This window comes from Dendrobates tinctorius, unplaced genomic scaffold, assembly GCF_039654945.1.
Source record: "Dendrobates tinctorius isolate UK_male_01 unplaced genomic scaffold, ASM3965494v1 ptg000282l, whole genome shotgun sequence".
Lineage (NCBI taxonomy): Eukaryota > Metazoa > Chordata > Amphibia > Anura > Dendrobatidae > Dendrobates > Dendrobates tinctorius.
Window position 1 is genome coordinate 1,130,582 of NW_027361949.1, and position 24,405 is coordinate 1,154,986.

Genomic DNA, 24,405 nt, shown 5'->3' on the forward strand with positions numbered 1-24,405 from the left:
GCCAGTGGAGAGTAGAAGAAAGTCCTACATACACGGGCATACAGGTCTCTTCTCGTATTGCTCTCAATGTAAGACCTCTCCAGTCCCCACCTCCTAACACACTTCAGACCGTACTCCAGATACTGGGGGAGGTGGTCACCTGTCCATCTCCTCCTCTTGAGACTGCCACCTCGCACCCAAGATTTTGCAAAAGACAATATCCAGTACCTGATACTATTCGCCCACAGGGAGCTACTGTTTGAGTCCATGTTCCCAAAATTCATCTTTAGAAACAAGGAGTCAAAGAAAACCCTTGGATTCAACATATCCAGCCCGCCCTCACTCCGCCGTAGGTACATTATACCCCTCTTTATTAGGTTCAACCTATTCCCCCACAAGAGCTGGAAGAACAGGCTGAGGAGCCTCGCTGAGAAAGATTCTGGCAAAGGGAAAATGACAGAGACATACAAGAAGACGAGACCAGGTAAGTCTTCAACATTGTGACCCTTTCTCTATAGGTCAGCCTCCAGTTCTTCCATCGCTGAACCTTTGCATTTCCGGTTTCCAATTTCTCCTCCCAATTTAGCGCGGCATTATCATCCCTCCCAAATTTAACCTCTAGGATCTTAATATGGGTGGAGGCTTTGGAAAACTGCGGCAGATTAAAGCTGGGCTCAGTATCTAATGTCCACAGAGCTTGACTCTTTTCAAGGTTGACCAGAGACCCGGAGGCCCCTGAGTAGCTTCTGATGGACGCAGATAACATCTGCACCTCCCGAGGATTGGAGATCACCAACGTCACATCATCCGCATAGGAAACAACATTCAGAGGCAGGCAGTGGGGGACCGGCACCCCCTGAAAATCGCACTCCTGCAGTGACCTCAGAAACGGGTCAAGGGCAAAAACAAACAGGAGCGGACTCAGTGGGCAGCCCTGCCTCACCCCCGCCCCAACTCCAAAAGTGTCACCCTGCCAACCATTAATCAAAGGAAAGCTCACCGCCTCTCTGTACAACGTCTTCAGCCAATCCACAAATTGTCCCGGAATACCGTACTTTGACAAAGTGGCCCACAGATAGTCATGATCAACCCTGTCAAAGGCTTTAGCCTGGTCCAGACTAACAACATATCTCCCACACCACAGAGCTTTACATCTCTCAAACATCTCTCGTATCGAGATGACTGCTCCAGAGATGTTCCGCCCTTTTACTGTGCCAAACTGAGAGCCTACCAACAGTGTCAGGGACAAACAGACTAATCTAGAAAATAGGATCTTTGCTAGAATCTTCCTGTCCACATTCAAGAGGGCAACCGGCCTCCAGTTCTTGATGTCGCTCGGCTCTTTACCTTTAGACAGCAGACTTAACGAGGACACTTTCATGGATGGAGGCATCAGGTGATTTTCTAGACGATTTCTATACACATCCACGAGGATTGGAGCCAGGAGGTCTCTGAATTTCTTATAAAATTCTGCCGTTATACCATCTGGACCTGGTGCCTTCTTGATATATAACTTATCAATAGCCTCCTTAACTTCCTCCACCGTTAATTCTGCTGTCAAAGTAGAAAAGTCCAGATCATTAGTATCAGGCACTGGAGTTGCCTCCAAGAATTGAGCCATCTTATCTTTATCTAAAACTTTCCTCTGAAACAAGTCAGCATAGTAAGATCTCACCACCTCCAGGATACCCTCCCGTGAATCCTGCAATACACCCTGGGAGTCAATGAAACCCGTGACCATTTTTTTGGCCACCCTCTCCCTGCAATTCTCATAGGGATCAGGGGCCCCTAAGGACTCATAATCCCGTTCAAGAACCAGGGAGGTATACCTGCTATACAGATACTGCTTTATCTCAGATTTCAGCCGGTCGATCTTCACTTTGTCATCCCCGTCCGCCGAATACAGTGACTCCAATTCTTTGCGCAGCTTTAGGTACTGGCTGTACTTATTCCTCCCTTTATTAACTGACAGTCTCTTTAAGAGGGATCTGATATCCTCCTTGACGTCCTCCCACCAGTCGGTCATGTTATCATAGAAGTCAACCCTGTCTAGATGAAGCTGAATAAGGGAGTGAACATGGCCCTGAACATAGGCATCATCAAGGAGACTGGAATTAAGCTTCCACAACCCTCTACCAATGTCCGGACGGTTAGAGGAACCCAAAGAGAAGCACAAGGCGAGGTGATCAGAGTAAGGGACGACCTTCTCACACAGGGCGCCAACAGCCTCAGTAGGACTCACAAAAGCAAAATCTATTCTACTGCTCCTGTTGGAACATGAATACGTGAATTTTGGCTGTTGCCCACCCTGTGTGAAAACGTCAGTCAGTCCTGCCTGCATTATGACGTTATGTAGGACCTTACCGTCCCTGGTCACTGCCCTGCCCGAGGAGCTGTCACCTGATGTCATTATGGCATTAAAGTCCCCCGCCATCACCACTGGAAGAGAAGTGAAGAGGTAAGGCTTGACGTCATTAAACAGCTGGATCCTGTCAGTCACTGTCTGTGGCCCATAGATGTTAATAAGCCGGAGTCGCCTACCATGGATAGTGACTTCCAGAACCAGATATCTTCCCATGACCACCTCCGTTATCCTATGCACAGTCATATCATTGTTGTTAAACAGGACAGCGACGCCAGCGTAAGGCTCCACAGCCAGTGACCAGAAAGAAGGACCGGACCGCCATTCCCTCTCAGCCTCTCTCATAAGCCCCAGAGATGTCAGTCGTGTCTCCTGAAGGAAGATGACATCTGTGTACATATATTTGAGATGTTCTTACACCGCATGTCTCGTCCTCCTCAGCTTAATGCTATTCACATTACTCGAGGTCACTGTCAATGAGAACCCCGCCATCACAACACAATATAGAAGGAGCCTAGTAACAGCCATCATCATGAGTCAGAGATGTTCTGTCCACCACTGGTGTCCATGTCAGACTCTACCTGAGGGTCTACAGATAAGGGCTTCCGCTTTGGCGGGGGATGGTCCTCTATGTCTCTGTCACACTCAGCATCAACTTTCCTCAACTCTTTCTCATAATCATCATCATTAGACTCAGATAAAACTCCATACTTGTTGGACATAACCATCACTCCTGCTGAATTCCGAACCTTCTTACTAGCACTCTGACCAGTGTCATATTCTGCCTCAGGTTTACGGGAGGATGTGTTCTTTTTCTTCCTTTTATTATTATTAATGCTCCAGTCATCAGATACAGACAGCGATGCTGAAGGGGGGGTATCTGAGGCTGCTGGACCTGATGGACGACCTCCATGTTCCCCTCTGCACCCTGCTTCTCTGGTGCTGCCTGAGTGGACTCCAGGTGGGCATCTGAGCTGGTCAGCATCTCTCCTGACGTTAAATCCTCCTCCCCATGTGTCCCTGCCACCACATCCTCATCCTGAGCCTCTGCCCCTGCCATCACAAACTCATCAGAGAAGACTCTGCAGATGTTGTACCAGGCGTCTGGACAGTCCCTGTGAGGGTGGCCCATCCTACCAGAGGTTGCACCTGACGTCCCGGCAGTCTGCAGCGACATGGCCAATTGCCCCAGACTGCACTTCACCACAGTACAGGCGTTAGCCAGATGACCTTTCCCACCACATTTGAAGCACTTTCTGGGTTGCCCGGGATAATAACACCTTCCCTTCTCCCTCCCAATGGAGAAGGAGTTGGGTAAGTGGGCAGTGATGTTGTCATATTGCCGCAGTTTCACCAAGACCCGCCACCCCATTGTCCAGACACCATCCTCATCTTTGACCTTGGCGAGTCCAGAGACGAGGTCACAGTGTCTCCGGAGCCACACCTCGATGTCCTGTGGAGGAACGGCCTCATTCCAGAAGGTGATATTCACTGTGACAGTGTCCGGCCTGGAGATAGGAACCAACACAAACTTATTCCAGCCCTCAGCATCTCTGAACTTGGGGTAATTGGCCCAGAATCTATCCAGGTCAGACATGAGCTTGAAGCTGACCTCGTAGCCCTGCCTGTCCTGAAGATTAGACACTGCCAGTATCTCATTTGCCACAAACCCCATCTGGCCGCAGAGCAGCTCTCTCACCACATACCTGCGTTGTGGCAGATCCTCCTTGGCGCCTATGTATTTAAACCGCAGCACATTAATGCGTTTGAATGTCTGGCCGGTATACCTGGCGCTGGAAGTGAAGGATGGGGCGCCGCGGCTCCAGGCATTCCTGGGGGGCACCTGCCGGGTCACACTGGGCTGACTGACAGGGAGAGGGCCTGCAGCAGGGGGGGCTGTCACACCTTGTGGACTGGATGGCAAAGGGGGATAATCACACATATGCACATTATCATGAGCAGCATCATTATCATCAGACGTCCATTACAGAATGTGAAACCCCTCCAACCCCCGACCCCATGGGCACAGCATCCCCAGCCACAGTATGTGCTTCAGCCTCAGCCTCATCAGCAGTCTCACAAATACTGTCCTGCTCCTGTGTGGGGCATTCTGGGACCTGTAGTGCCTCTGCTGGAGTCTGAAGTGTGTGCTCTTGTTCACACTCGGCTGCCTCAGCCTCATCAGCACAAACAGTCTCACATATACTGTCCTGCTCCTGTGTGGGGCATTCTGGGACCTGTGGTGCCTCTGCTGGAGTCTGCAGTGTGTGCTCCTGTTCACACTCGGCTGCCTCAGCCTCATCAGCACAAACAGTCTCACATATACTGTCCTGCTCCTGTGTGGGGTATTCTGGGACCTGTGGTGCCTCTGCTGCAGTCTGAAGTGTATGCTCCTGTTCACACTGAGCTGCCGGCTGCTGCAGTTGTTTTCCCTCCTGGAAGCAGAAGCGGGCAGCCTGTAACACTGGCCGTGTCCGCTGCTGGGGGGTCTCGTCCTGCACATCAGGGGTCCTGGCCTCTACAGCACAGTCCTGCTTATAGGAGGTGAACCGCTCGCGGTTCCTGTAGGTCTCTGCCAGGGGCCCCATGCTCTCCAGCACAGACTAAGTGTCCTGCACAACACTCGCCAGCTGTACACCCAGTGTGTTCAGTCTCAGGTCATAGGCCTCATTACTGGCAGGATTAGTGGTCTTTAGGCTATAGATGAAGTCTACCTCCATTTGCAGCGCTTTTTTTTGCTGCTGTAAGGCTAGTTTCACATTTGCGTTTTTTAGCGCTGGAAAAAAACGCATATGTGCGCATGCGTTTTTTCCCCTATATTTAACATGGGTGCGCATACCTGCGCGCTTGTAAGCGCATGTATGCGATTTTCATGCGCTGCGTTTTTTTGGGGTGTGCGTTTGTATTTTCCAGACGCAGCATGTTGCATTTTTTGGCCCTGCAAAAAAGCGCATGCGCACATATGCGCACGTTTTGCGCTAAAAATGGCCATTATAGCCTATGGATGCGCATATGTGCGCACTGGCATGCTCATGTATGCGTTTTTTTGCATATGCGTTTTTTTTTTTAACCATGGAATTTAGGGGTTTGGGTTAGAGTTAGGGTTAGTTAAGGGGGTTTAGGGTTAGGGTTAGGGTCAGGGTCAGGGTTAGGGTTGGGGTTTGGGTCAGGGTTAGGGTTAAGTATGGTTTGGTTAAGGGTTAGGGTCAGGATTAGGGTTAAGTATGGTTTGGTTAAGGGTTAGGGTCAGGGTTAGGGTTAGGGTCAGGGTTAGGGTTAAGTATGGTTTTGTTAAGGGTTAGGGTCAGGGTTAGGGTCAGGATTAGGGTTAAGTATGGTTTGGTTAAGGGTTAGGGTCAGGGTTAGGGTTAGGGTCAGGGTTAGGGTTAGGGTTAAGTATGGTTTTGTTAAGGGTTAGGGTCAGGGTTAGGGTCAGGATTAGGGTTAAGTATGGTTTGGTTAAGGGTTAGGGTCAGGGTTAGGGTCAGGGTTAGGGTCAGGGTTAGGGTTAAGTATGGTTTTGTTAAGGGTTAGGGTCAGGGTTAGGGTCAGGATTAGGGTTAAGTATGGTTAGGTTAAGGGTTAGGGTCAGGGTTAGGGTCAGGGTTAGGGTTAAGTATGGTTTTGTTAAGGGTTAGGGTCAGGGTTAGGGTCAGGGTTAGGGTCAGGGTTAGGGTCAGGGTTAGGGTTAAGTATGGTTTTGTTAAGGGTTAGGGTCAGGATTAGGGTTAAGTATGGTTTGGTTAAGGGTTAGGGTCAGGGTTAGGGTCAGGGTTAGGGTTAAGTATGGTTTTGTTAAGGGTTAGGGTCAGGGTTAGGGTTAGGGTCAGGGTTAGGGTTAGTAAAGTCATGGTTTGGGTTAGTGTGAGGGGCCACCTAATGTTGGAAAAAAACGCAAACGCACTAAAAACGCATACAAACGCATAAAAACGCTGCGTTTTTTTCATGCATGCTCATAAAAATGCTTGAAAAAAACGCAGCAGTTGTATGCTTTTGTATGCGTTTTTTCAATGCGTTTTTTTGCGGGAAAAACGCGCTGCAAAAAAAAGCAAGTGTGAAACTAGCCTCAGGCTGGTTTCACATTTGCGTTTTTTAGCGCTGGAAAAAAACGCATATGTGCGCATGCGTTTTTTCCCCTATATTTAACATGGGTGCGCATACCTGCGCGCTTGTAAGCGCATGTATGCGATTTTCATGCGCTGCGTTTTTTTGGGGTGTGCGTTTGTATTTTCCAGACGCAGCATGTTGCATTTTTTGGCCCTGCAAAAAAGCGCATGCGCACATATGTGCACGTTTTGCGCTAAAAATGGCCATTATAGCCTATGGATGCGCATATGTGCGCACTGGCATGCTCATGTATGCGTTTTTTTGCATATGCATTTTTTTTTTTTAACCATGGAATTTAGGGGTTTGGGTTAGAGTTAGGGTTAGTTAAGGGGGTTTAGGGTTAGGGTTAGGGTCAGGGTTAGGGTTGGGGTTTGGGTCAGGGTTAGGGTTAAGTATGGTTTGGTTAAGGGTTAGGGTCAGGGTTAGGGTCAGGATTAGGGTTAAGTATGGTTTGGTTAAGGGTTAGGGTCAGGGTTAGGGTTAGGGTCAGGGTTAGGGTTAAGTATGGTTTTGTTAAGGGTTAGGGTCAGGGTTAGGGTCAGGATTAGGGTTAAGTATGGTTTGGTTAAGGGTTAGGGTCAGGGTTAGGGTCAGGGTTAGGGTCAGGGTTAGGGTTAAGTATGGTTTTGTTAAGGGTTAGGGTCAGGGTAAGGGTCAGGATTAGGGTTAAGTATGGTTTGGTTAAGGGTTAGGGTCAGGGTTAGGGTTAGGGTCAGGGTTAGGGTTAGGGTTAAGTATGGTTTGGTTAAGGGTTAGGGTTAGGGTTAAGTATGGTTTTGTTAAGGGTTAGGGTCAGGGTTAGGGTCAGGATTAGGGTTAAGTATGGTTTGGTTAAGGGTTAGGGTTAGGGTCAGGGTTAGGGTTATGGTTAGGGTTATGGTCAGGGTCAGGGTTAGGGTTAAGTATGGTTTTGTTAAGGGTTAGGGTCAGGGTTAGGGTTAGGGTCAGGGTTAGGGTTAGGGTTAAGTATGATTTGGTTAAGGGTTAGGGTCAGGGTTAGGGTCAGGGTTAGGGTTAGTAAAGTCATGGTTTGGGTTAGTGTGAGGGGCCACCTAATGTTGGAAAAAAACGCAAACGCGGTAAAAACGCACTAAAAACGCATACAAACGCATAAAAACGCTGCGTTTTTTTCATGCATGCTCATAAAAATGCTTGAAAAAAACGCAGCAGTTGTATGCTTTTGTATGCGTTTTTTCAATGCGTTTTTTTGCGGGAAAAACGCGCTGCAAAAAAAAGCAAGTGTGAAACTAGCCTAACTCACCCAGTTTTCGGACAAGTCCCGTTATCTCATCCGCTAGCTGCAGCTCGGGTGCACGCGCCGGCTCCACAGGTTTAGTCTTAACGACAGGTACAGGGGTTTTGAACACAGTCTTGTGCGGGTCCACCACAAATGGTTTTGTGGCCCTTTGGCTGGATGCAGGCTCCGCAGCAGGTTTATCGCTGCCGCCTGATTGCAACCATGTGCGTCCCGAGCACGCCATACTGCCATGCTGCTGTAAGTTCTTGTAATGTAAAATGTCTGTAAGATCTGTATGTTAAAGTAAAGTATGATGTTTCTAGAAACTTCTAGAAATCACCCACTGCTACACACTGAGAAGGCGAGCCTGTCATGTAGCTGCAACCCCCCTCCTTATCAGCTCTATGCTTGCTGGTAACATGAAACCGTCCATTTCCTCTCGAAGCACAGCTAGGGGGAAAAGATCTTTGTTCTGAAAACACAAGGCTGTATGCCAGTATATGGGAAGTATTAAAACAAGTCATATTGTAAAAACCATACACCTCAGAGATATAATAACCATATCACTGCGTAGGCAACGAAACCAGCTTACTAATTCTGAATTTTCACAGTTATAACCTCTCCAGAACCTGAGATATGGTTTGCTCCCAAACGGAGTGTCCTAAGTATGGCATTCGGATTCTATTCGGTAAATCACAAACAATGATGCCCTATGTGTGTTGGTACGGGCTTTTCTCATTTAGATATAGTTATTCTAAGTTTTGTAGCCAAATACAAACTTGGAGAGAGGGAGGTTGGACCTCTCCAGACCGCCCAATTCGGGAGGTCAGAGACCCTAGGCTAGAGGTATTTCCTACCAAATTCCAGTCAGTTAAGCTGGAGTTCTGATGCTGAACAGACCTACCCCATGTCTTGGGATGTTTGGCTGCTGCCCATCCCCCGAGCCGCATGGTCTGCCTGATACCAACTGAACACATGTGAGTGTTACTTTCTGTCTTTTAATCCCTTTATGTTATATTTGTATTTGTACATATTTAATGTCTCAATTTTGTAACAATTCTTTATCTATGTAATCACTGCCCTTTTGGGAATAAATGATAAAAATCTATTAGCTTGCCTCCATGCTCTAAGAAACGAACTATGCGCCTTTTTTAGATAATCGCTACTAATTTGGGGTTTGTCACGGACCCTCTTAATTAACTCTTTGATTAAGTAAAGCGTGGCTGGTGGCAGCGTGGTGTGCACGGCTGGCTAGGCTAGCTGGCAGTACAGACGGGTCTTACATGCTGAATGAGGGGCTGCGGCCACAACATTGATAATTCCCTTACTGCAGTAGTCTAGCGGCCCGTGCACAACAAGCAGCCCGTCCGGCGACTAATTATCCTAGGTGCAGTTCCCTGACTGACCTGAGGGTAAGGGGGGCGCCGGAGAGCTGCGAGTTCCAAAGTGGAACTGAGAAAGTGGGATATACATAAATCCCCGCAGTTCTTGGAAGGTTGTTAGCAGTGGTGGGGCATCCAAAATACCCCCCTGTGGTAAATTGTTAGAGCAAGATTAGCTTGCTGTATTTTTGTCACGTGGTGCTGGTGGTGGGATAACTAAGATAAGCCCCCACTGTGCCTGTGATAGCCGTGTGCTGGCAGTGCGTGACGTCCCTCCGTCCTCTGACAAACCCGTGTCGGTGGTGGGATCGTGACCTATTGGTGGCACAGGGTCCGCTGTCCATCGCAATTTGGTGGCAGCAGCCCGCTCGTTCGTCACAGTTCTCCTGCATTGTCTGCCTTTCCAAAGACGTCCGTCTCTGCCTGGGACCAGGAGAGGCGATCTGCACAGCTGGGGCTGATCTCACCTGTGCACCAGACTAGAGCTGCTTACCAACTGGGAAGCTACAAGACTTCACATTCTGCTGTGTTCCATCACTCACTGACACTTTTCCTTCTGGCTTCTTTGCTGGAACTGGAGGTTTTCCTCCCAAAACTTTACTCACAGCTTTTTCCTCTTTCACCGAACTGCTGCAGCTTTGGCTCGCTGCATTCACTGGTCTCAGTGCTTTTGGGATTAACATTCCCATTAGTAGAAGCCTGGGAGGCTTGTCCCAGTATAGGCCGGGAAGCCTGGGCCTTGCCTGGGGAGCTTCCCCGCCCAGGGTGGCCCCTCCCCGAGCTTGCTCCAGACGTGAAGAGATCCACAAAACACAACCTCACAGCTAGGAGGCAGTATTATAGTAGTTATATTCTTGTACATAGGGGCAGTATTATAGTAGTTATATTCTTGTACATAGGAGCAGTATTATAGTAGTTATATTCTTGTACATAGGGGCAGTATTATAGCAGTTATATTCTTGTACATAGGGAGCAGTATCATAGTAGTTACATTCTTGTACATAGGGGCAGTATTATAGTAGTTATATTCTTGTACATAGGGGGCAGTATTATAGTAGTTATATTCTTGTACATAGGGGGCAGTATTATAGTAGTTATATTCTTGTACATAGGGGGCAGTATTATAGTAGTTATATTCTTGTACATAGGGGCAGTATTATAGTAGTTATATTCTTGTACATAGGGGCAGTATTATAGCAGTTATATTCTTGTACATAGGGAGCAGTATCATAGTAGTTACATTCTTGTACATAGGGGCAGTATTATAGTAGTTATATTCTTGTACATAGGGGGCAGTATTATAGTAGTTATATTCTTGTACATATGGGCAGTATTATAGTAGTTATATTCTTGTACATAGGAGCAGTATTATAGTAGGTATATTCTTGTACATAGGGGGCAGTATTATAGTAGTTATATTCTTGTACATAGGGGCAGTATTATAGTAGTTATATTCTTGTACATAGGGGCAGTATTATAGTAGTTATATTCTTGTACATAGGGAGCAGTATCATAGTAGTTACATTCTTGTACATAGGGGAAGTATTATAGTAGTTATATTCTTGTACATAGGGGGCAGTATTATAGTAGTTATATTCTTGTACATAGGAGCAGTATTATAGTAGTTATATTCTTGTACATAGGGGGCAGTATTATAGTAGTTATATTCTTGTACATAGGGGCAGTATTATAGTAGTTATATTCTTGTACATAGGGGCAGTATTATAGTAGTTATATTCTTGTACATAGGGAGCAGTATGATAGTAGTTACATTCTTGTACATAGGGGCAGTATCATAGTAGTTATATTCATGTACAGAGGGGGCAGTATTATAGTAGTTATATTCTTGTACATAGGGGCAGTATTATAGTAGTTATATTCTTGTACATAGGAGCAGTATTATAGTAGTTATATTCTTGTACATAGGGAGCAGTATTATAGTAGTTACATTCTTGTACATAGGGGCAGTATTATAGTAGTTATATTCTTGTACATAGGGGCAGTATTATAGTAGTTATATTCTTGTACATAGGAGTAGCATTATAGTAGTTATATTCTTGTACATAGGGGGCAGTATTATAGTAGTTATACTCTTGTACATAGGGGCAGTATTATAATAGTTATATTCTTGTACATAGGGGCAGTATTATAGTAGTTATATTCTTGTACATAGGAGCAGTATTATAGTAGTTATATTCTTGTACATAGGAAGCAGTATTATAGTAGTTACATTCTTGTACATAGGGGCAGTATTATAGTAGTTATATTCATGTACAGAGGGGGCAGTATTATAGTAGTTATATTCTTGTACATAGGGGTAGCATTATAGTAGTTATATTCTTGTACATAGGGGGCAGTATTATAGTAGTTATACTCTTGTACATAGGAGCAGTATTATAATAGTTATATTCTTGTACATAGGGGCAGTATTATAGTAGTTATATTCTTGTACATAGGAGCAGTATTATAGTAGTTATATTCTTGTACATAGGAATCAGTATTATAGTAGTTACATTCTTGTACATAGGAGCAGTATTATAGTAGTTATATTCTTGTACATAGGGAGCAGTATTATAGTAGTTACATTCTTGTACATAGGAGGCAGTATTATAGTAGTTATATTCATGTACAGAGGGGGCAGTATTATAGTAGTTATATTCTTGTAAATTGGAGGCAGTATTATAGTAGTTATATTCTTGAACATAGGAGCAGTATTATAGTAGTTATATTCTTGTACATAGGGGGCAGTATTATAGTAGTTATATTCTTGTATATAGAGGACAGTATTATAGTAGTTATATTCTTGTATATACGGGCAGTATTATAGTAGTTATATTCTTGTACATAGGGAGCAGTATTATAGTAGTTACATTCTTGTACATAGGGGCAGTATTATAGTAGTTATATTCATGTACAGAGGGGGCAGTATTATAGTAGTTATATTCTTGTACATAGGGAGCAGTATTATAGCAGTTATATTCTTGTACATAGGAGCAGTATTTTAGTAGTTATATTCTTGTACATAGGGGCAGTATTATAGTAGTTATATTCTTGTACATAGGAGCAGTATTATAGTAGTTATATTCTTGTACATAGGGGCAGTATTATAGTAGTTATATTCTTGTACATAGGGGGCAGTATTATAGTAGTTATATTCTTGTACATAGGGGGCAGTATTATAGTAGTTATATTCTTGTACATAGGAGCAGTATTATAGTAGTTATATTCTTGTACATAGGGGGCAGTATTATAGTAGTTATATTCTTGTATATAGAGGACAGTATTATAGTAGTTATATTCTTGTATATACGGGTAGTATTATAGTAGTTATATTCTTGTACATAGGGAGCAGTATTATAGTAGTTACATTCTTGTACATAGGGGCAGTATTATAGTAGTTATATTCATGTACAGAGGGGGCAGTATTATAGTAGTTATATTCTTGTACATAGGGAGCAGTATTATAGCAGTTATATTCTTGTACATAGGAGCAGTATTTTAGTAGTTATATTCTTGTACATAGGGGCAGTATTATAGTAGTTATATTCTTGTACATAGGAGCAGTATTATAGTAGTTATATTCTTGTACATAGGGGCAGTATTATATTTTTGTGTAAATGGCCTGGCATTGTGATTTCTTCATAGCCGTGTGTATGGATAAGTGTCTCACCTTGTGCTTTTCATGTACTCCTCCTTGGTCTCCTTCTTTCCTCTCTGCCGAGGTTTGAGGTTCTGCAGGGTTAGGGAGTGGGTCTGTGTGCACCACTGGGAGAGGGTGAGCAAAAACTGCAGGAGAACCAGATATTAGTGAATATGTAACACACGTGGATAGCAGTGATTGTAATGTGGGGCGCATCTCATTCTTTAAATTGTGGCACCATGGTGGTGACTTCTTTGCGTAAGTCCCCACCCCCTTCCATCTCATGGTGCCGCGGATGATTGGAGGAGTAAATTGCTGATTTTGCAGTTTTCCAGGTGCAGTCGTCTCACAGGTCATGTGTATAGGGATTAGAGCCGTATACGGCGCACTTGTGGGGGTTACAGCTTCCCCTGGAGAGATAATTTGAGCACAATTTCCATCCATATGGTTGGTGGTCTTGTCTGCAGTAGAGGACTATTAGCCGGGGTCACACTTGTGTAAGCGATATGCTAATGCCCCTCGGCTCCTCCTCTGCTGCGAGCGGGAGCCGAGTTTCATGGTACTGTGCTCCGAGCCTCTCGCACAGCTGCGGAGGAGGCGGAGAAACTAATTTCTCCATCTCCTCCTTTGCCGGCGTATATCGCACCGCCCTCGGATGATATCTTGGTGCTGTGCGCTGTGTCTCTCCCACCCGTAGACTTATATGGGTGCGCATGAGCTGAGAATTGCCCGAGTCTTGGTGCCAATTGCAGGACATGTGATCTGCCCATAGATAACACTGGGCCGAGTGCTGTGCAATGTTGTTAGCGCATAGCTCTCGGCCATATTCCACGACAGTGTGACTCCGGCCTTACATGTAGCTACAGAGATGGAGACACAAAGTCAATACCACTGTGTGTAATGAGAGGAGCGGCCATGTTGGATCTGGTGACCCGGTTCATTCTGATCAACAGCTTTGTATCCCAGACCCGAATAAGAGGAATCTAATGAATCCCTCCGCCATCACTCACCTTGGGGGTCACCCTGGCGTTCTCGAGGAAAACCCGAGTCCACACTGCCGGATGGCGAGCCACAAACTTCCAGTCCCTGCTGACCTCAGCCACCCGCAGCAGAGTCTTGGTATCGAGGTAGGTGAATATACAAAATAACGCCGCCCGCATCTTCAGGATCTCGGGGCTGATGACTTCATTGGTCCGGGACGGGCTGCCCTTCTCCGGCCTCAGCATCCTCCTATCACAGCGGCCTGGAGGGGAGAAGGAAGACCGTGAACGAAGGTGATCAGTGTACGCCGTCGGCTGCTCGCAGGCAGGACTCACCCTTCGGCTGGTAGGCCCCCGAAGAGCGGTTGGTGTTGAGGTCCGCGGAGCCGATGCTGTCCTGATCCCAGACTTCCGCCTCGGACTCGGTGGTCCTAGATCCCACATCTGAAATGTCCCCCTCATCTCCCTCACTGTTCCTGTACGGCCGGCGGTGCCAGTTATGGATGGCCTGCCTGCGGAGACCAGAGCTGCGGTGGTTGTTGTTCCTCTCGAAACTGCTGTCAGCCACATTACTGATTCCAGAGTAGTGGTGCCCCTCCAAGCCGTCGTCCACCGGGATCTGCTCAGCACCATCACTGTCGTAACAGCCCGAGCTCTGAGAGACGGTCTTCACCCGGCCCGAGACCCTGAGAGCAGAAGAGGATGAAACCCAGAACACCACCTCTGTATGTGCACAGCGACTGCACCAGCAGAATAGTGAGTGCAGCTCTGGAGTATAATACAGGATGTAACTCAGGATCAGTAATGTAATGTATGTACACAGTGACTGCACCAGCAGAATAGTGAGTGCAGCTCTGGAGTATAATACAGGATGTAACTCAGGATCAGTAATGTAATGTATGTACACAGTGACTGCACCAGCAGAATAGTGAGTGCAGCTCTGGAGTATAATACAGGAGGTAACTCAGGATCAGTCATGTAATGTATACAGTGACTGTACATGGTAATTTGCCCTACATTATCACATCACTACAGTGAGAATATTAAGGACGGTCACTCAGGGAGCGGCAGCATCCATTACACTAGGTTCTGGATGACACGGGCAGAGGAGAGCACGGTGTGTGAGAGGAGCATTATTTCTCCCATAGGTAATAATCCTCTGGAGGAGCAGTGTTATATCAGGAGCAGGCAGGGTCAGAATGGGCCCCACGGGGATCCTGTTAGGGCCAGGCAGAGTCGAGCCTCGATGATGAAGCTGACACTGGAGCCCGGGGGGACAGATACTTTGCACAGGATATGATGTGGGGGTTGTATTAGGACCTGGAGCAGAAGTGTGATAACTCACCCAGTGCATGAGGCGGAGCGCTGGGTCACCGGGTAAGATCCGTGTGTGGAGGAGCCGGGCCCCTGGTGCCTGTCTGCCCTCTACAAGGAAGAAGTCAGCATTAGTGGCAGCTGTCAGGGGTGTCTGTCAGCCATTACTCCATCAGAGGTGGCAGAGTCATGGGCCCCCTGCCTCAGCGCTGCGGGACCTACCTGCCTGGAGCCCTGAGCCCGGGCGTCCGACACCTTGTACCCGGCGATGCTGCAGCGGCCCAGGCTGCCGTTGGGGGTGGTGCCGCAGCTGCTGATGATCTGCAGCTGTTTCTCGGCCCGGTCGGCGCGGTCCAGAAGCTCCTCTATGAACTGCTGGAGGCGCACCTTGGCGTTGGCTTCTCGGCTTGCCGTCTCCTTCAGGAATAAGTCGATTTCTACCACTTCTCTGCAAGAAGAAGCGAAGAGTGCAGTTATACAGGAAGACATCCGTTCATTGACAGCAAGCAAAGACCGTGAACACGGTGCGGGATAGATGCAAAGTCCATGCGCACTGCATCCCTGTGAGTGAGGAGCTCTTACGGGTTTACTTAGACACCCGCTACCAGGTGGTGACAGTGCGGAGCCGCGGGGCGAGAGCTCACACCTTCCTACACGATGAGCCGTCGTACAGCAGCGCAGGGAGCGGCGGCACGTCACCCCCCCGCCTGAGTCACCTGCACATGGAGCGAAGGCTGAGATTTGAGGACGGACGATACGGCCCCGGGGGGCCAAACACCTGAGTCAGGAGCCGCAAGAGAAAAGGGTCCTCATACAGATGGGGGTGGAGGTGTCAGTACCTGGGGGTCCTCATACAGATGGGGGTGGAGGTGTCAGTACCTGGGGGTCCTCATACAGATGGGGGTGGAGGTGTCAGTACCTGGGGGTCCTCATACAGATGGGGGTGGAGGTGTCAGTACCTGGGGGGTCCTCATACAGATGGGGGTGGAGGTGTCAGTACCTGGGGGTCCTCATACAGATGGGGGTGGAGGTGTCAGTACCTGGGGTCCTCATACAGATGGGGGTGGAGGTGTCAGTACCTGGGGGTCCTCATACAGATGGGGGTGGAGGTGTCAGTACCTGGGGGTCCTCATACAGATGGGGGTGGAGGTGTCAGTACCTGGGGGTCCTCATACAGATGGGGGTGGAGGTGTCAGTACCTGGGGTCCTCATACAGATGGGGGTGGAGGTGTCAGTACCCAGGGGTCCTCATACAGATGGGGGTGGAGGTGTCAGTACCTGGGGGTCCTCATACAGATGGGGGTGAGGGTGTCAGTACCTGGGGGTCCTCATACAGATGGGGGTGGAGGTGTCAGTACCTGGGGTCCTCATACAGATGGGGGTGGAGGTGTCAGTACCTGGGGGTCCTCATACAGATGGGTGTGGGGGTGTCAGTACCCAGGGGTCCTCATACAGATGGGGGTGGAGGTGTCAGTACCTGGGGGTCCTCATACAGATGGGGGTGGAGGTGTCAGTACCTGGGGGTCCTCATACAGATGGGGGTGGAGGTGTCAGTACCTGGGGGTCCTCATACAGATGGGGGTGAAGGTGTCAGTACCTGGGGGTCCTCATACAGATGGGGGTGGAGGTGTCAGTACCTGGGGGTCCTCATACAGATGGGGGTGGAGGTGTCAGTACCTGGGGTCCTCATACAGATGGGGGTGGAGGTGTCAGTACCCGGGGGTCCTCATACAGATGGGTGTGGGGGTGTCAGTACCTGGGGGTCCTCATACAGATTGGGGTGGAGGTGTCAGTACCTGGGGGTCCTCATACAGATGGGGGTGGAGGTGTCAGTACCTGGGGGTCCTCATACAGATGGGGGTGAAGGAGTCAGTACCTGGGGGTCCTCATACAGATGGGGGTGAAGGTGTCAGTACCTGGGGGTCCTCATACAGATGGGGGTGGAGGTGTCAGTACCTGGGGGTCCTCATACAGATGGGTGTGGGGGTGTCAGTACCCAGGGGACCTCATACAGATGGGGGTGGAGGTGTCAGTACCTGGGGGTCCTCATACAGATGGGGGTGGAGGTGTCAGTACCTGGGGTCCTCATACAGATGGGGGTGGAGGTGTCAGTACCTGGGGGTCCTCATACACATGGGTGTGGGGGTGTCAGTACCCGGGGGTCCTCATACAGATGGGTGTGGTGGTGCCAGTACCTGGGGGTCCTCATACAGATGGGGGTGGAGGTGTCAGTACCTGGGGGTCCTCATACAGATGGGGGTGGAGGTGTCAGTACCTGGGGGTCCTCATACAGATGGGTGTGGGGGTGTCAGTACCCAGGGGTCCTCATACAGATGGGGGTGGAGGTGTCAGTACCTGGGGGTCCTCATACAGAGGGGGTGGAGGTGTCAGTACCTGGGGTCCTCATACAGATGGGGGTGGAGGTGTCAGTACCTGGGGGTCCTCATACAGATGGGTGTGGGGGTGTCAGTACCTGGGGGTCCTCATACAGATGGGGGTGGAGGTGTCAGTACCTGGGGGTCCTCATACAGATGGGGGTGAGGGTGTCAGTACCTGGGGGTCCTCATACACATGGGTGTGGTGATGTCAGTACTCGGGGGTCCTCATACAGATGGGTGTGAGGGTGTCAGTACCTGGGGGTCCTCATACACATGGGTGTGGTTGTGCCAGTACCTGGGGGTCCTCATACAGATGGGTGTGGGGGTGTCAGTACCTGGGCGTCCTCATACAGATGGGTGTGGGGGTGTCAGTACCCGGGGGGTCCTCATACAGATGGGGGTGGAGGTGTCAGTACCTGGGGGTCCTCATACAGATGGGTGTGGGGGTGTCAGTACCTGGGGGTCCTCATACACATGGGTGTCGGGGTGTCAGTACCTGGGGGTCCTCATACAGATGGGTGTGATGGTGTCAGTACCTGGGGGTCCTCATACACATGGGTGTGGTGATGTCAGTACTCGGGGGTCCTCATACACATGGGTGTGGGGGTGTCAGTACCTGGGGGTCCTCATACACATGGGTGTGAGGGTGTCAGTACCTGGGGGTCCTCATACACATGGGTGTGGTGGTACCAGTACCTGGGGGTCCTCATACACATGGGTGTGAGGGTGTCAGTACCTGGGGGTCCTCATACACATGGGTGTGGTGGTGCCAGTACCTGGGGGTCCTCATACAGATGGGTGTGGGGGTGTCAGTACCTGGGAGTCCTCATACAGATGGGTGTGGGGGTGTCAGTACCCGGGGGGTCCTCATACAGATGGGGGTGGAGGTGTCAGTACCTGGGGGTCCTCATACAGATGGGTGTGGGGGTGTCAGTACCTGGGGGTCCTCATACACATGGGTGTGGGGGTGTCAGTACCTGGGCGTCCTCATACAGATGGGTGTGGGGGTGTCAGTACCTGGGGGTCCTCATACACATGGGTGTGGTGATGTCAGTGCTCGGGGGGTCCTCATACAGATTGGTGTGGGGGTGTCAGTACCTGGGGGTCCTCATACACATGGGTGTGGGGGTGTCAGTACCTGGGGGTCCTCATACACATGGGTGTGAGGGTGTCAGTACCTGGGGGTCCTCATACACATGGGTGTGGTGATGTCAGTACTCGGGGGTCTTCATACAGATGGGTGTGGGGGTGTCAGTACCCGGGGGTCCTCATACACATGGGTGTGGTGATGTCAGTACCCGGGGGTTCTCATACAGATGGGTGTGGGGGTGTCAGTACCCGGGGGTCCTCATACAGATGGGTGTGGGGGTGTCAGTACCTGGGCGTCCTCATACACATGGGTGTGAGGGTGTCAGTACCTGGGGGTCCTCATACACATGGGTGTGGGGGTGTCAGTACCTGGTGGTCCTCATACACATGGGTGTGGTGATGTCAGTACTCGGGGGTCCTCATACAGATGGGTGTGGGGGTGTCAGTACCTGGGGGTCCTCATACAGATGGGTGTGAGGGTGTCAGTACTCGGGGGTCCTCATACAGATGGGTGTGAGGGTGTCAGTACCTGGGAGTCCTCATACACATGGGTGTGAGGGTGTCAGTACTCGGGGGTCCTCATACAGATGGGTATGAGGGTGTCAGTACCTGGGAGTCCTCATACACATGGGTGTGAGGGTGTCAGTACCTGGGGGTCCTCATATACATAGATGTGGTGGTGTCAGTACCTGGGGGTCCTCATATACATTGGTGTGGGGGTGTCAGTACCCGGGGGTCCTCATACACATGGGTGTGGTGATGTCAGTACTCGGGGGTCCTCATACAGATGGGTGTGGGGGTGTCAGTACCTGGGGGTCCTCATACACATGGGTGCGGGGGTGTCAGTACTCGGGGGTCCTCATACAGATGGGTGTGGGGGTGTCAGTACCTGGGGGTCCTCATACACATGGGTGTGGGGGTGTCAGTACCCGGGGGTCCTCATACACATGGGTGTGGTGATGTCAGTACTCAGGGGTCCTCATACAGATGGGTGTGGGGGTGTCAGTACCTGGGGGTCCTCATACACATGGGTGTGGTGATGTCAGTACTCAGGGGTCCTCATACACATGGATGTGGTGGTGTCAGTACCTGGGGGTCCTCATACACATGGGTGTGGTGAAGTCAGTACCTGGGGGTCCTCATACAGATGGGGGTGGAGGTGTCAGTACCTGGGGGTCCTCATACAGATGGGGGTGAGGGTGTCAGTACCTGGGGGTCCTCATACAGATGGGGGTGGAGGTGTCAGTACCCGGGGGTCCTCATACATATGGGTGTGGTGATGTCAGTACCCGGGGTTCCTCATACAGATGGGTGTGGTGATGTCAGTACCTGGTGGTCCTCATACACATGGGTGTGGGGGTGTCAGTACCCGGGGGTCCTCATACACATGGGTGTGGTGATGTCAGTACCCGGGGGTTCTCATACAGATGGGTGTGGGGGTGTCAGTACCCGGGGGTCCTCATACAGATGGGTGTGGGGGTGTCAGTACCTGGGGGTCCTCATACACATGGGTGTGAGGGTGTCAGTACCTGGGGGTCCTCATACACATGGGTGTGGGGGTGTCAGTACCTGGGGGTCCTCATACACATGGGTGTGGGGGTGTCAGTACCTGGTGGTCCTCATACACATGGGTGTGGTGATGTCAGAACTCGGGGGTCCTCATACAGATGGGTGTGGGGGGTGTCAGTACCTGGGGGTCCTCATATACATAGATGTGGTGGTGTCAGTACCTGGGGGTCCTCATATACATGGGTGTGGGGGTGTCAGTACCCGGGGGTCCTCATACACATGGGTGTGGTGATGTCAGTACTCGGGGGTCCTCATACACATGGATGTGGTGGTGTCAGTACCTGGGGGTCCTCATACACATGGGTGTGGTGAAGTCAGTACCTGGGGGTCCTTATACAGATGGGTGTGGTGGTGTCAGTACCCGGGGGTCCTCATACATATGGGTGTGGTGATGTCAGTACCCGGGGTTCCTCATACAGATGAGTGTGGGGGTGTCAGTACCCAGGGGTCCTCATACACATGGGTGTGGGGGTGTCAGTACCCGGGGGTCCTCACATAGAAGGGTGTGGGGGTGTCAGTACCCGGGGGTCCTCATACTTATGTACCTTTAGTTCTGTAGTAATGTGTCACACTCTGCACAGATCGCACACATCTGATCCGATCCCAACTGTACTCTATGAGCGCTTATGTCCTCACACATCAGTGGTGTATGTGTAGTACTGACTTCTCGACAATAGATGGCAGCATTGCTACATGTCACAGTGGAGGACACTACATTCCAGCAGGCAGAGCTCCAGCCTCACAGCAGGAGGAAACGCCAAGGCTGGAGGACCAATTGTATGAACATCTGAACTATTCACCAAGGGTGTGTGCACACGCTGTGGAATGGTCTGCAGATTTTTCCGCGCGGATTTAGTAAAATCCGCAGGTAAATCCTATCTGCGGATTAGCCTGCGGGTTAGCCCTGCGGTTTATCACCTCTACAATGGAGCAGATGGTAAACCGCTGCGGAATCCGCAGAAAAGAATTGACATGTCCATTCATTTTAAAGGTGCTGTACAACGCAGCCGATTCTGCTGCGGTTCCGCAGGGCCAAATCCACTGCGGATCCGCAGCAGAATCCGCAGCGTGTGCACACACCCTAACGCTACAGAGAGTCTGTCATCAGGAGATGGCAGGTAAACTACAGACACTGTCAGGAGGGCGCTGTTACACAGATTACAATGAAACCCTGGGTGAAGAAATCCGTCATGTGGTTGTATATATGTACACTGCCGTATAGTATATGGAGACTGCCATATAATATATGTGCATTGCCGTATATTATATGTACACTGCCGTATATTATATGGAGGCTGCCGTATATTATATAGAGACTGCCGTATATTATATGTACACTGCAGTATATTATATGGAGACTGCCGTATATTATATGTGTATTGCCGTATATTATATGTACACTGCCGTATATTATATGGAGGCTGCCGTATAATATATAGAGACTGCCGTATATTATATGTACACTGCCGTATATTATATGGAGACTGCCATATATTATATGTGTATTGCCGTATATTATATGGAGGCTGCCGTATATTATATGGAGACTGGCGTATATTATATGGAGACTGCCGTATATTATATGGAGACTGCCGTATATTATATGGAGGCTGCCGTATATTATATGTACACTGCCATATATTATATGTACACTGCCGTATATTATATGGAGGCTGCCGTATAATATATAGAGACTGCCGTATATTATATGTACACTGCCGTATATTATATGGAGGCTGCCGTATAATATATAGAGACTGCCGTATATTATATGTACACTGCCGTATATTATATGGAGACTGCCATATATTATATGTGTATTGCCGTATATTATATGTACACTGCCGTATATTATATGGAGACTGGCGTATATTATATGGAGACTGCCGTATATCATATGGAGGCTGCCGTATAATATATAGAGACTGCCGTATATTATATGTACACTGCCGTATATTATATGGAGACTGCCGTATATTATATGGAGGCTGCCGTATATTATATGGAGGCTGCCGTATATTATATAGAGACTGCCGTATATTATATGGAGACTGCCGTATATTATATGGAGGCTGCCGTATATTATATAGAGACTGCCGTATATTATATGGAGGTTGCCGTATATTATATAGAGGCTGCCGTATATTATATGGAGGCTGCCGTATATTATATGGAGGCTGCCGTATATTATATAGAGACTGCCGTATATTATATGGAGGCTGCAGTATATTATATGGAGACTGGCGTATATTATATGGAGACTGCCGTATATTATATGGAGACTGCCGTATAATATATAGAGACTGCCGTATATTATATGTACACTGCCGTATATTATATGGAGACTGCCATATATTATATGTGCATTGCCGTATATTATATGGAGGCTGCCATATATTATATGTACACTGCCGTATATTATATGGAGACTGCCATATATTATATGTGCATTGCCGTATATTATATGGAGACTGCCATATATTATATGTACACTGCCGTATATTATATGGAGGCTGCCGTATAATATATATAGAGACTGCCGTATATTATATGTACACTGCCGTATATTATATGGAGACTGCCATATATTATATGTGTATTGCCGTATATTATATGTACACTGCCGTATATTATATGGAGACTGGCGTATATTATATGGAGACTGCCGTATATTATATGGAGACTGCCGTATATTATATGTACACTGCCCTATATTATATGTACACTGCCGTATATTATATGGAGACTGCCATATATTATATGTGTATTGCCGTATATTATATGTACACTGCCGTATATTATATGGAGGCTGCAGTATATTATATGGAGACTGGCGTATATTATATGGAGACTGCCGTATATTATATGGAGACTGCCGTATAATATATAGAGACTGCCGTATATTATATGTACACTGCCGTATATTATATGGAGACTGCCATATATTATATGTGCATTGCCGTATATTATATGGAGGCTGCCATATATTATATGTACACTGCCGTATATTATATGGAGACTGCCATATATTATATGTGCATTGCCGTATATTATATGGAGACTGCCATATATTATATGTACACTGCCGTATATTATATGGAGGCTGCCGTATAATATATATAGAGACTGCCGTATATTATATGTACACTGCCGTATATTATATGGAGACTGCCATATATTATATGTGAATTGCCGTATAATATAAGTACACTGCCGTATATTATATGGAGACTGCCGTATATTATATGTACACTGCCGTATATTATATGGAGGCTGCCGTATATTATATGGAGACTGCCGTATATCATATGGAGACTGCCATATATTATATGTGCATTGCCGTATAACATATGTACACTGCCGTATATTATATGGAGACTGCCGTATATTATATGTACACTGCCGTATATTATATGGAGGCTGCCGTATATTATATGGAGACTGCCGTATATCATATGGAGACTGCCATATATTATATGTGCATTGCCGTATAACATATGTACACTGCCGTATATTATATGGAGACTGCCGTATATTATATGTACACTGCCGTATATTATATGGAGGCTGCCGTATATTATATGGAGACTGCCATATATTATATGTGCATTGCCGTATAACATATGTACACTGCCGTATATTATATGGAGACTGCCGTATATTATATGGAGACTGCCGTATATTATATGTACACTGCCGTATATTATATGGAGGCTGCCGTATATTATATGGAGACTGCCGTATATCATATGGAGACTGCCGTATATTATATGTACACTGCCGTATATTATATGGAGACTGCCGAATATTATATGTACACTGCCGTATATTATATAGAGGCTGCCGTATATTATATGGAGACTGCCGTATATCATATGGAGACTGCCGTATATTATATGTACACTGCCGTATATTATATGGAGGCTGCCGTATATTATATGTACACTGCCGTATATTATATGGAGACTACCATATATTATATGTACACTGCCGTATATTATATGTACAATGCCGTATATTATATGGAGACTGCCGTATATTATATGTACACTGCCGTACATTATATGGAGGCTGGCGTATATTATATGTACACTGCCGTATATTATATGGAAGCTGCCGTATATTATATGTGTGATGTACAATGTCTGTGAGGTATGGGGTTTTGTCTACAAAATATGATGTTTTCTGTTGTAACTTTCCAGAAAAATCCAGCCCTCTATGCCAATGCAGGCTGTCAGCTCATGCAGCACCTTCCCCCCTCCTCTTTTCGCCCATGGCTCACTCACACACTGACCAGTGCCCCCCTGCCTGGGCTAGCTCTGAAACCTTAAACCAACTTCCTCTCGAAGAGCAGGGGGAAGGGATCCC

General features: G+C 48.0%; 1 protein-coding gene across 2 annotated transcripts in view; it reads right to left on the reverse strand.

The window, feature by feature from the left end:
• Positions 1-24,405, reverse strand: part of FBXO41 (F-box protein 41) — a 199,284-nt gene that overhangs the window by 41,522 nt on the left and 133,357 nt on the right. For both annotated transcript variants that reach the window (XR_012226720.1, XM_073559915.1), the window contains exons 3-7: positions 15,224-15,449; positions 15,033-15,112; positions 14,024-14,373; positions 13,718-13,950; positions 12,738-12,853 (exon numbers count right to left, since the gene is read on the reverse strand). Coding sequence is in view for 1 of the 2 variants with exons in the window: in XM_073559915.1 (XP_073416016.1) it covers positions 12,738-12,853; positions 13,718-13,950; positions 14,024-14,373; positions 15,033-15,112; positions 15,224-15,449 (1,005 nt within the window). In the remaining variant the exon portion in view is untranslated. The remainder of the gene's footprint in view (positions 1-12,737; positions 12,854-13,717; positions 13,951-14,023; positions 14,374-15,032; positions 15,113-15,223; positions 15,450-24,405) is intronic.